Source organism: Dermacentor silvarum, chromosome 1 (genome assembly GCF_013339745.2).
Source record: "Dermacentor silvarum isolate Dsil-2018 chromosome 1, BIME_Dsil_1.4, whole genome shotgun sequence".
Classification (NCBI taxonomy): domain Eukaryota; kingdom Metazoa; phylum Arthropoda; class Arachnida; order Ixodida; family Ixodidae; genus Dermacentor; species Dermacentor silvarum.
In genome coordinates, this window is record NC_051154.1 from 429,597,336 (window position 1) to 429,610,901 (window position 13,566).

Genomic DNA, 13,566 nt, shown 5'->3' on the forward strand with positions numbered 1-13,566 from the left:
CATGGCTGTGTTGGTCCATTTGACGTTTTCCAGGTTCTTGACAAAGGTGAGATCCGGAGTGCTGCTGGAGGTGCTGCGGTTTTTCCCCAACCTGGAATTACGGACCCGAACTCTGCCGTCCGTCATGCCTGACGACCCCAGCCCGACATCCACACCAGCCATCGCATGTGCCGGTGGCCAGCGTCAGCGGGATTCTGACGTCTTTAGCGGCACCGTGAGAAAGACGTTGAATATTGGTTGGAATCGTAAGAACGAGCCAGCAACCCAAACAAATGAGACGATCCCCTCAAGTTCAGCAACGCGATTTTCTATTTATCGGGCGTCGCCAAGCTGTGGATAAAAAACCACGAAGCCGATCTCCGCACGAGGGCTATCTTCAAAACCAGCATCGCCGAAGTTTTCGGCCGCCCTGGCGTGCGCAAACTTCGCGCTGAAAACGCCTACGAAGCCGATCCCAGCAAACGCGTGAAACGTTCACCAGCTACATAGCGGACATCATCAACCTCTGCGGGCGTGTCAAACCAACGATCGCAGAGGCGGACAAGGTACGTCACATCATGAAGGGCATTTCCGATGATGCCTTTCATATGCTGCTGTTCAAACGCCCTTGTACAGTTTCTCAGGTCATTGAGCTTTGCCAGAGCTTCGACGAGCTCTGAAGACAGCGTCTTCTCACGCGGCGCCCACCTGTGTCCGACGAAACTCTGGCCGCGGCTGGTGAGATGGGTTCCTTGCTTTGCAGGATAAAAGAGTTCGTCCGTGCTGAGGTCGCTTGTCAGCTTTCACTGCTGCCCTCAGCCACGCCACCACTCTCGCCTTTGCCGGCCAACCTTCGCCAGGCCATCCAAGACCAAGTGAAACTGGGACGACAAGAAGGAACGTCTCTTGGCTGTTTTCGAAGTTTCTTTTGCAGAGCAGGTCGTTCCGGAAGCTGTAAGAAGTAAGACCTCGTGACATCGGTCGTGGGACAACGTCGGCTGCCTGGAGGTATCTGATGAGGGGAAGCAATGAACTGTCTGCACGTTGGAGGTCAGCCATCTCGTCAATGTCTGCTACACCAAGAAATGGAAAGTCTTGCTCTAAGTCACTGGGTTATCAATGTATAGGTGCACGTGAGAGGCAGTCAACGTCGACGTACTTTTGTCCAGATCGATATACCATTGTGACGTCGTACTCTTCAAGGCGGAGGCTCCAACTAGCCAGGCGGCCTGAAGGGTCCCTAAGACTCGCAAGTCAACACACAGTGGTGGTCACTTACTACGCAAAAAGGTCGAGCATAAAGGTAGGGTCGGAACTTGCCGATGGCCCAAACGACAGCTAGACACCCCTTTTCAGTCATGCAATAGCTGACCTCCGCCTTTGTGAGACTGCGGCTCGCGTAGGCTGGCATTCGTTCAGCGCCGTCTTGCCACTGAGCGAGTATAGCGCCGAGCCGCGCGTTGCTGGCGTCTGTGTGGATTTCTGTGTCAGCCTTGTCGTCGAAATGCACGAGTACGGGGGCTGTTCGCAGTCGCTTCCGCAATTCTGCTAAGGCTGCCTGCTGATCTCTTGTCTTGTGTTCGCATTAGAAGTTATACAGGTCACTTCGTTGTAAATATCAGGCACCGTACTACTCCCGATTGTGTACGTGCAGCAGGATAAAATCTTTATTTACCATAAATTCCAAGATTTACTGAGAAAAATTGCAGCAGACCCCATCTCACGATGACGGTCTATGGTAATGCCTTAGCACTGAAACAATATATTTACTAAACTTATTGTCACCGTCGAAACGAATTATTTTTGAGGCGTGTACTTTAGCGGGACTCTTCTTTGACGCTTCCCAAAGAACACTCGGCGCCATCTAGCGCCGACACCATGAAGCCCACGTGTGGCCTCAGAAATGCCTGGCGTGCCGGTGCGTGCGAATGCCGCGAAACGCGTCAAGCGGCAATCGGGCTCCTCTCTCGTGCTTCTTTTTGGAGACCCGGCGTCTAGTTACTGTCCTTGAAGAACCGTTGTGACGTGGGTTTGACTCCGCTCATGATAGGAAAGCTTAACGCATTTTTTTCGTCATTGTAGACTGACACGTTACCAGTGGCACAGTTACCCAAGTTGGTGTCAAAGAGGTTAGTTGAAGGGCGGCACACACCCACTGACCCTCATCGAGTGACCAAAGTTGGCATTAAAGGGAATCATAAAAGACCAGCACGGTACGAGTCTCACATAGCCAGTGCTCCAAGCCGGCGTCAAAGTGTTCCTTCGAAATGCGGCACCTATACCCAGTCCCGTATCCAGTTACACATGTGGACGTGAAAGACGTCCGTTGAATAGCGGCACATATGTACACTCCGCCACATACTCGGTGACGCAAGTTGGTACGATGATTGGTTTCGAACCCTGTTACCTCAGCACAGCAGCCTGGTGTACCACTCAATCGATCACGGACTACCCAGTTACCTAGGTAGACGGGAATATGGTTAGATACACACATGAAAAGAAACAAACATGGACAGGTACATAGTTAGCCCCGGGAAAGTGGGAGAAGTACCCTAAGAATGCTAACGCAATAAAAGTCGCTAGTGTTTTTTCTCCACACTTCCTACGACGGAATCTGCTAGTGCGGCCAAACTTTGGACATTGAGGTTCAGGCACGCTCCACGGTGAAACCCTGGAGGAATCTAAGGTATAGATACCGAATATGGAATGCCCCTATTCTCGAGATTGTTATGAGAAACTCTTTTCTTCGTCTTTAAGCACTCCATGACTGTTTCGTCGTCGACTTCCGCCTCTTTCGCGTCCCTGTTGCCTTGGACGACATCGGCGATCATTAGCTCCGAGCGACTCACGTCGTCATCTACCTCGACGTATTCATCAACAGGCACAACCATTGCTATGTTGCAACAAGGAACGTAGAAGTTTTGTTGAGCGACTGCTGGAGCTGTGCAGTAGGACTAAAATACTTGCTGTGTACGGCAATGCGATTTTTTTCTCTTCTTTTTTACGAGATGAGGCGAATGCAGTTGGCTTTAAGATACATTAGCGTCCGAAACTCAAAGCAAAAGCGGCGATGGTTAGAGTGATAAAGCTCTGATAACTGTTAGCATATTTAATTGAAAATAAGTTTATCGAAAATCGGACAAAAAAAAGCACAACAGCAGAAAAAAAAGGTTGCATTCAGCTAACCGCAGAGCGCCTTCCGCGATCAGCTTGCCTTTTAATAGAAATGCTGCATTTTAATATAGAATAATCGGTGAAACCTGATCTCAATCTGTTTTAAGAATGTGATGTAAAAGGTACAGTGCCACCTGGTTTAAAGACATTCATTGGTTGTCTTTCCAATTTCCGTGCACAGCTTTGCGCACTTGCGCTGGAATGCGTCGCACATCTACATACATATTTATTTTCCTCAATTCTCTTTCGTTGTTTTTCTTCATAGATAACAGCATTTCTAAGACTTGCATAAGTCATGTGCTGTATGCGTCGTTCAACTTTCGGAACTTATGAATGGACGTTACATTGTTATGTTCACGCTTCAGCGATAAGCCCGGCATTTTACTTTTCAACAGAATGCTTATGGGCGTCTTTAGCATATAATATGACGCACGATACGAAAAACAGGACCATAAATTTGAAGCATTTCCGCCTCGTGCTTTGGGTTACTACGCGTCTCAACAGTAACGAAAGAAAGAACTAACGCAAGCAAGTTAACAGCAGACTGAAACATCCTCGGTAACAATCGGTGGAGTCTTTATCTCTAAATTTGCTGACGCCGTGAAGGATGGCCGCAAAAGAGGACGTCGTTTGCCTAATGGGACTGCCGCAAGCTAGACGCATGGGTGATCCTAACACGCCCTCTTGTGCACAGCCAAGCACGAAAAGCGCGTTTTCCAAGACATTAATTTGGCCTGCAACTACGTTCCAGTTTGCTAGTATTGTGGCTTGAATTTTTTGCTTCGGCCTTCCGCGTTTTTGCTTCGTCCTTTTTTAATGTGTGATCACGTGAACCTAAGCATTGAGTTGCCCTACATGCACCATTACCAGAAAACTAAGGCAAATATACTACGAATAGCCGTTCTGTACTCGTAAATACTTTCATGTGACAAATGACCATTGTTGAATGTGCTTGTGTACGAATAGAAAGCGCTTGTATAGGGTGTCTGGATGCATGTCTGACAATACCTGCGTCGCACACTCGTACCCAATGCATTGACCGACAGTTGGCTCTATGGCTTACCGGCACTATCCAGCGTTGGTTTAACGGACGTAGATGCGTTGAAGAAATGTTTAATTAACAAGCCTACAGTGAGAGTATGAACTTGATTTAGGTTCTGAGGAGAAAGAATCAATCCGGTGGCTCTACCCAGGTCGGGGCCGGTAGACAGAGCCCTTCGGCGACGGCCCGGGCCCTCTGGACAGCCTTGAGCTGAGCGATGAGCTCTGTGCTTCTGAGCGCTAAGTCCCAGGAGTACTGTTCAGGAACGTCCGTGCCCGCGTTGGCAGGGCACAGGCAGAGCATGTATTCCAAGTTGTATTCGTGGCCGCAGTGTGGGCATTCAGTAGGAATGTCAGGATTGATCCTGCTTAGTGTTGTTGGTGTGATGTATGTCCTAGTCTGCAACTGTCAGTAAGCGACGGCCTGAGCTTTTTTGAGATTTTGGTGAGGAGGACGAAAAATTCTTAGTGCTAAACTATAATTTCAATTGATTTCGTGGTCTGATACGAGCTGGTTTTTGTTGTCTAGATCCCTCCAGGCTGGATTGAAGCGAGGGGGCGGACCGCAGACGCGGAATGTGAGTTCTCGCGCCAGTTGGTGTGTCCGCTCGTTCTGATTACAGTCAGGAGGTCCGGAATAGTTGCCCATGTGGGCTGGGAACCATGTGATGTGTGTGGACGTGAGGTTGTCTCCTCCCTTTTCTTGGAAGAAGATTTTGTTGACAACCGTAGCTGCTTTCTTAGAGACGAGGGCCACCAAGAAGGTTCTAATGGCTTTTCTTGAGTCCGAGTAAATGACGGAGGCTCCTTTGCAGCTTCGAAGGGCCACCGCGATGGCCATTTCTTCTGCTTCGTGAGTGAAGTTGGTAACTACCATGGCTGCGTTGACGAGTGAGCCATAGGCGTCCACCACAGAGACCGCGTAGGAGCCTCGATTCCAATATCTGGTAGCGTCAACGAAGAGGACTTGCGCTTCGTTACGTTTGATGCTGTCGAGGATTGCCTCTTTGCTCACGCTTTTCTCCGCCCTTCATTGTGTTCGGGTGTATGTTTCTTCTCATAGGATCAACGGTTATTGACCTCTTGGCATTTGTGCATAGTTGCGACTGCTCTGGTGACATGAAGAGGGGCTGTATGCCCTACAACCCTTTCCACCAGTTCTAACCGTGCTCCCGAATTCACATTGCAACGATTGCATCTTAGCAGTGTGCCATTTATCACCTGAACTGAATAGCCCATGATTTCATCGCTACATGATGTGTTGCACAACAATGAAAACACTTCTTTATAAAGGCTATATATTGATGGAGAGTCTATTCGTACACGCTTTTTAGCGGACATACGCCTGTCGCTATGGATGCGTTAAATAAGATCAGCACTTATGATCTTGTAATGCTGCGCTGTGTTCACAGGATAAAATTCTTATATTAAGCATTTTCTGGCAGCATATGCGTGGCTACGTGGGCGCGCCGTTAGCAACGCCCGTCTTTCTCTGCATCTTGAATGAATGAATGAACGAATTCTATCGTTTTACATGCCAAAACCATGATGTGATTCTGAGGCAGGCCACAGTGGGGGACTCCGGATTAATTTTTACCCCGAGGGGATCTTTTCTTTATATTTCAGGCAAAGGTAAAAAAGAGAACTTTAACACGGTTTGTAATTTCGAGCTAAACTCGTCTCTTAGTGCACTGCTTGTATTTCTCTAGCTTAGTCATAGTGCACATATTCTGAGCGCTTTTAGCGCACCTCATTGCTTTCACCTATACATAATCATCACCATCCCACATCTTCTTGGCGGGTGCTATCTGCGGCCTCGCCTAATAAAACCGTTTGTTCTGGTTCCATCCTTTTATGTGGTAGAGGTGTGCGGAGGTGACTTATAATTCACCTCGGTGCGTTTATTCACGATAAAATTTCTAAGCTCGACTGAACGAGAACGTATAATGAAACAGACACACAGACACAGCGCTACCGACAGACGTCATCACTACGCTGGAAATGATTGTTGCAATATGAAGAAGTTTCAACCCTATTATGACAACAGGGCCTCCCTTTCTTAAGTTTCAACCACGGTCTGCACAATGCAAATACCGCGAAGGAAAATGTTGGACTGATATGTTCAAATTTAGCAGTTATGGTAATTCTATTTCCCAGTGCCGCCGTTAAAGAAAGCAAGTGACCATTCGGCCTCTTACAGTCCATCATTTTCGACGACCGTACACGCCACAGTGTCTGGAACACGCGAGGTCCTTTATTGCGATAGCAAGTATATGGACACTCCAGGCGCGTTTCCGCCGTCGCCGTCGGCGTCACCGTGATGTTCCGTTTAAAGTCGAAGTGCGATAATGTGGCCGCGCGCCGTATGCGCTGGGTGCGAGCGAAAGCGTGCGATTGGTTGCCGAGGATGGTGGCTCAATATCGCGTGCGCAAGGGTAAAAACCGTAGAGGAAGCGCGCCGCTTTCCATTGCGCGCAAGGCACCGGGGGGCGGGGGGGGGGGGGGGGGGGGGGAGGGGCGTTCTATATACTCCGGCTGCGGCTGCGTAAGGCGTGGCCGAGGGCAGCCGCACGGGCCCTATTTCGAAAGGCATCTGCGATGGAGACAGACTGAGCCGAGTGCTGATTGCTTAGTGTGCGCTGTGTTCTCGCCGCTTAGTTCGCGTTGAAGTGAGCGTCAGCATGAAGGTCAATTCACTCGCGGCGGCTTCCCAGCTTCCTCATGCCAGCGCTTTTCGCAGCGAGTTTCCGCGATCATAGAGGGAGATGTGTTCATGTTTGCCTGTGCACGAGTGACACCAGGCTTGTTGTTTAGTTAATGCCAGTTTAGTTAATTAGCCAGTTTAGACTGGCTAATGTCTCTCAACGTCAAGAAAACGTCGCTACTTACTTTCCACCGTCGCCAATCATTTATTTCAGCTAAATACGCTATCGCTGGTGCTGAAATATGTGCCGTCACCTCTTATAAGTACCTAGGTGTTAACCTATCCAGTAACCTCGGTTGGTCTTCGCACATTTGCAACATTAGCAATGATGCCAATCGTGTTCTATGTTACCTGCGCCGTAATCTTCGTCTCGTACCCCCTTCAGTAAAACTACTAGCATATTTAACATTTGTTAGCCCCCAACCTGGAATAGGCATGCTCAGTGTGGGACCCATACCAATCTAACCAGGCGACAGCACTAGAATCTATACAGAATCGCGCAGCAAGGTTCATTCACTCCGACTACTCTTACCACACTAGCGTCACTAAACTTAAGTCATCTCTGAACCTTCCAACCCTCGAGCACCGCCGCAAAACAGCAAGGCTATGTCTCTTTTACAAGTTTTATCACTCGTTGCCTCACCAGACCGACATCATACCTGCGCATCGAACTTCAACCCGTCATAGCCATTCAAAGGCTGTTTATCCCTCCCCCCCCCCCCCCAGCTCGCACCGCCGCTCATCTTAACTCTTTCTTCGTACAGACAGCGAAGGACTGGAATCGACTACCTGCGGAAGCGGTGCACCAATCCAATCATTCATCGTTCACGGCATTCATCGAAAATGTAACCTACTAGATATGCCCACCCCTCATGTAAAACCCCGAAAGGGGTATTTGAGGTACAAATAAATAAATAAATAGGCGAAGGTTTACACCTTTATGCGGCCCATATAACTACTGTCCTTACTTCATATAGCTGTTTACTAATTTGCTATCGCAATCGATACTTCTTCGGCTTTCGGGCGAAACTGCGACTTTTTCTGATTGCCTCCACAGGCGATCAGTGCCTAGTTAGTCCTTATTAGAAACTTAGTCCTCTAATGCGATGTCGCCATAATGGTTTGGCTGGTCGGTCGTCTAGACGCATTCTGAGCCCGAGTCTCACCGCAGCATTCTCACAGCAGGATTAATTCTGTGCAGTTTCTTCGGAACTTTCGCACGCGATGGTCATTTTTTGCAGCCGCCACAATCCACCACGAGGCTATAGGGAAGACTTGAGTCAAGTCAGGCTCAAGCCTTAGTGTGGCTCCGCTCCCCGTTATTCGGCCTCCAATAAAAGCTGTTAGTGTTGGCGTTAATGCAGAAGTTACTGTCGGACACGGCGAAGAGTAAGAAACTGCCCTGCCTTACCTGGACGCCTAATGTAGCTCCGAATACGCCGCCGCATTCCAGTGGCTATGACGGTCCACTGCTGAGCTCGAGGTCTCGGGTTCGATCCCGGCCGTGGCGGCCGCATATCGATGGGGGCGAAATGCAGAAACGCTCGTTTACTTAGATTTCGGTTCGCGTTAAAGAACACCGTGTAGACAGAATCATTCCTGAGTCCCCCACTGTCTGGCTTGCTTGATAATAATCTGATCGTTTCGTTACCTAAAACCCCACAATTTACTGTTATTTTATTTTAAGCCGTTTCATTCTTATATCATTAAATATACCCTCAGTTTTCTTCTTGCAGTTTCGTGTCTTGCGCACTCGAAAATGAGGGGGTGTACATCTTTGTCTCCGTGGTGACAAGGGAACTGCGGTCTAGGGGCACGTTTTACTCGGCACTAAAAAGGCCGGGTACTTGCTTTAACGAGCTGCAAGCGGCGCAGTAACGCTTCGAATATTCTGTTTTCTCTTTGATTTTACAGAATTTATAGTTTTGTAGATGAGTGGTCTAAAAAGAATAACACGAAACACCTTAAAATTCTGACCAAGATGGTCCTTTTGCTGAGATGACAGGATATCTGCCTCAGGAGCAAGCGGACTTCACATTACGGAAGAGAGGAAGCTTTATTGCATCTTTGTTAAAATAATCGGTCCATGGCCCCCCAGCTAGGTTGCAATGAAAGAAAGCACTTTCATTTTAAAACTTTTAGAAGAAATTCCAATATCTTAGGTTCATATTGAATTCTAGTGGCCCTCGAATACAAAAGTCCTAATGCTACAGATAATATATCAGTAATGTAAGTATAAGCTTGAGCATATGTCAGGTAGTTAAGTAACATGCTATGTATGTGTACCTGCATTTCGTTCACCAGTTTAGAAGTGTGAGCTCATGTATGTGCTCTCAGACAATTCGAAGTACTTGTATTTGCGTTGTCAACTGTACGCGTGTATCTTCTGTGGCTTCCTACGCTCATGTGCAGAACTTTGTGTCTGGTATCTTACTGTATTCAGTGTTTTTGCAACAATTTGGGATTTAATTTTGTTTGCAATGTCACGAGTAGTAGCTGCTGCTAACTGAAGACCTCAACCGTTCCTATTTAATCATGTAATTAGAAATGAAGTTCCTGAGTGCCCGTCAAACTCCGCGAATGGTTCGCTTGTCCATCTGCGGGGTTGATTGACCGACGCGCCGCCAAGAACAGTATCAACTTCCCTCCGATGTGTCATCACCTATCCTCCGCTACAATGTTCTCGAAACAAAAAAGTTCGATCAAAATAGGAGCTTGTTGGAAATTGTTCATACAAGGGCTTCATCGTTTTAACGGTGCTGGAAAAACAGCGCTTCATCATTACTGTTGCTGCCCATACGTGACGCAAAAATTCGTAATAGGCAACATTTTTGGGGATAGCAATTATGTGGACACTCCAAGCGCATTTCAGCCGTCATCGTCGCCGTGGGGTTCCCTGTAAAGTCCAACGGCGATAAAATCGTCGCCGCGCGCCGTACGCTGTGTTTGCGAGTGAAAGCGTACGATGGTGAGCCCGCAATCGCGGCTCAATATAGCGCACGCGAGGAACGAAGGCCGGAAGCGCGCGGTCTACTTTTTGCGCGCGAGGCACGGGGGGTAGAAGAGAGAAAATACTTTATTCCAGATCAAACTAAGACCTATAGTATGGGGGGTACGTTCTGCTCCATCGGCTGCCGTTTACAGCGCGGCCGCCGTATCTTGACAGCTATCTACGATGTGGGCGAAATGCACGCCCGCGCGGGCCTCTTCTTCAAAGCGATCTGCGATGCGGATAAAGCGCATGCGCCGAGTGCCGGTAGCTTCATATATGATGTGCTTTCGTCATTTAGTTCGCGTTGAAGCGAGAGGAGAGGCACCCCGAAGGTCAATTGGCCCGGTGCTACTGCCACGCTTTCTCAGTCCGGCGTTTTGACATCGAGTTCTATGGTCATCGAGCGAGATGTGGTCATGTTCACCTGTGCGCGCGTGCCACCCTGCTAGTCCAATGAGTTAGTAAGCGAATGTTTACAACTTTACACGGCCCATTAAACTACTATCCTTGCTTCGTATAGCTCTCTACGAATTTGCTATCGCAATTGATGCTTCGCCTTTCGGGCGAAACTGCGACTTTTTTTTTAAATCACCATGTCCGGACTTTGAAACATGGGGCAAGTGGAAAGTTTTGCACCTTGTTTGATTTAAGAGCTCTGCACATACTTAAGTTACAATTCACAAAGTGTTTGCATTCTCGGTATACTCGTTTTTCGTGGAAGAATTTGCTTGCGAAAGCGATCGCGCATTCGTAACAGTCAGTTTTATTTAGCAGTGAAAGAAAAGGGCAGCGAGCGACAACCTAATCAGCATCATGCTTCCTACTTCTGAAGAGCTGGAAGAGCTGTGCACCGGAGTGCTGACGCTGCAATAAGATTTAATGCATTAACTGTAGCTGAGATATCGGCAATAAAGCATAATTTATTTTTGAATATTTTCTGCTTTGTTTTCATTTCTTTTGCGATCCTGCTACGATAATTCGGAAGGCGTTAAGAACGAAGTACTCGGCCTATGCTGTCCCTAATATTGCTGCGGTCGAATATGAAGTACGTACCAAGCAAAAGTTGACCTTTAGATACCCCTTGTTCGACCACAGTTAATCGCTTCAAGTCTCCATCTATATGTGCAAAGCTGTCTCGTTTGTGTCTTTCCGCGTACTATATTTGTAGGTGTCATGTCTACCGGATATACCGCATTGACATTTAAAACAAATGACACGCAGTCGGGCGTGAAGTATCATCAGGGTACTCACAGGTAGTCGGCCACTGAGGCGCCCGGGATGCCATCGGGCCACACCAGCAGGCAGACGGTTCGCACGCTCCGATCCGCGTAGTAGTAGGAGCGGGTGCGCGAGAAGAGCAGCGTAGGCATTGACAGAAGCGCTGATGCAGCCCAGATGGCCGCCATGGTGACTGCAGCTTCACAGCGGGACAGGCGACGGCTCAGCGGTTGCATCACCGCGTTGTACCTGAGTCATAGAGACAAACGCCATGCCTTATTTTCCTTAGTGTCTCTTTCTTTCGTTTTTCTTTTTTTTTCATTTTGTGTGCCGGCATTATTAGTGATACCTGTGGAGATTATTATGCCGAAAGTTAAAGTATTGTTTAACAGCCCAGACAGGGACAACAAAAGCTCATGGTTACATGGAAAATATGCCCAGTCACACACACAGAAATATTGAGATTGAATTGATGAACAATGGGCGACAAAAAAGACTTGGTATGGAGCTGACGTTTTGGAAAGGGAAGTTTTCTTTATCAAGGTCTTTCGGAGAAAAATACCTAGCCGAAACGCTGGCTCCCGGCTAAAGCATCACTTGTTCACGCAGTTTTCATCAATATAGAAAGGACAGACAAGTAGAACACTCGCCTTGTCTGCCCTTCTCTGTGTGTCCGTTAGAGGCGATGGTCCATGTATCAATGTTTCAACGAATAACCAAGAAAGAAGTAGCTTAAGATCGGTAGTCCTCTGTTTGAAGAAGGGAACAAGCGTACGTTTGGAGGCATAAGTCAACTGCGGACTCGAATGTGGAGAAAACAATTTGATGAAGAAACAAGGAGGAAAACACGAAAGCAAAGGCAGGGAGGTCAACCAGATAGGCACGTCAGGTATGCTGCCCTACGTTCGAGTAAGAGGGTTAAGAGATAATTGACCATCTACAGAGACAAAGATCCCTGGACCATGGCCCCACGCGCCGCCGTCTTACAAAGCGATTCGGGCATTGCTACAGTTTACAAAATTTACTGGTTTCAATGACCGATTATAAGCGTGATGTGAGGGACAAGCGCACGTTCTCACATTGCTAGTACATTCCTCCTGCCCTCTCCTGGTTTTGAGCTGAATAAAAATGCGTTCAAATGCAATAGGATGGATAGTTTAGCTTGTTGATCTTAAGGCGGTTAGCATTCTTGTCATACTTCACGCACATTTCAGTGTCTATTCTTCTACCTGCCTCTCTGTCTGTCTGGGTGTCGGTATGTCTGGGTTTCTAATTGTTTTTCCGGCAACATGCCTCACTGGGTACTCCATTGAACCATGGAGATTACTCCATTACAGATTACTCCATTACACAGTACCGACATAATCGGTACAGTGTCACCGATTATGTCCGCTATACGATGAAACTTTGGTCACTAGGTATGCGCCACTGTTCGATGAACTTCTTTGGTGCTAACGTGGATCCATGGGTATGTGTCGCTCTTGAATGACAAAGCTCGTTTAAAATCTATCCGGCGCTGCAAGGAATTGAACCTACGTTATATATACTATGTTAAGACAGTCTTGTCTGAATATCTATGCACACGCTCTACGCGCGGACTCCGTGGGGCGCCACAAGATGGCGCGGCGTGTCCAGAAAGAAAAGCGAGAGAGGAGCCCGGTTGCATGCACACCTCCTAACATGATGCGTCTCGGCGGCGGCAGCAAATACAGCGTGTCGCTCGATTGCTCCTATGCTGATCGAATTAACGCCGAAATGCATCATGACATGGGTACTGCCGAAGTTTTCTCTTTTTTTTTTTCTTTATTCGGAAACTAGACAGCAGGAACGACGAGACACTACGAATGTGGCACAAGTGAGTGCTTCTCGCTGCTCAATTTTCACTTCCAACATAAGATTAAAAAAAATTGCGACATTCCGCACGTCAACATGAGCTAAATAAAAACATCAAATGCGCGAGTCTAACAATGATTAATTTTGCTGAATATTTTATACTCAAGTTACGACGGCAGTTGTATTACACACACAGAGGCATTTTTTTGGTAACATGATAAGCTTCCGGGATTTCTCGCGTGGTCTGGTCAAGGTACCACAGCAAGATAACTGTGCTTTAGAACAAGGGTTGGACGCTGGCACGATTGGCAGTGTGACGTAAGGTGAGAGAACGGAGCACTATTTATTGAATTGCGATGTTCTTTGACGCGTACAATAATACGCCGGCCTGTTTCGCCAATGTGCGATTGCCATCAAATGAAACGCGAACGGCGAAGAGCATGACCGAAAGTGTAGAGCGCTCCATTCAGTGTTCACCAATGCCAGGCGCGCACATCCGGTTTGACCGCACTGCGCGGTGATGCTCCCCTCTTTCGTTTCTGTTTATATCCTCTTTTATTTGAAAGTGGGAAAATAAAAATAAAAAGAAACAGAAGCTAAAATATCACACTGCATAGGAAAGAGT

At 47.7% G+C, this 13,566-nt stretch overlaps 1 protein-coding gene across 1 annotated transcript in view; it reads right to left on the bottom strand.

Annotated features, from left to right (window-relative positions):
* Positions 1-13,566, bottom strand: part of LOC119448082 (tachykinin-like peptides receptor 86C) — a 459,995-nt gene that overhangs the window by 158,160 nt on the left and 288,269 nt on the right. Inside the window, exon 2 of the mRNA XM_049664048.1 lies at positions 11,142-11,357. Coding sequence (XP_049520005.1) covers positions 11,142-11,357 — 216 coding nt within the window. The remainder of the gene's footprint in view (positions 1-11,141; positions 11,358-13,566) is intronic.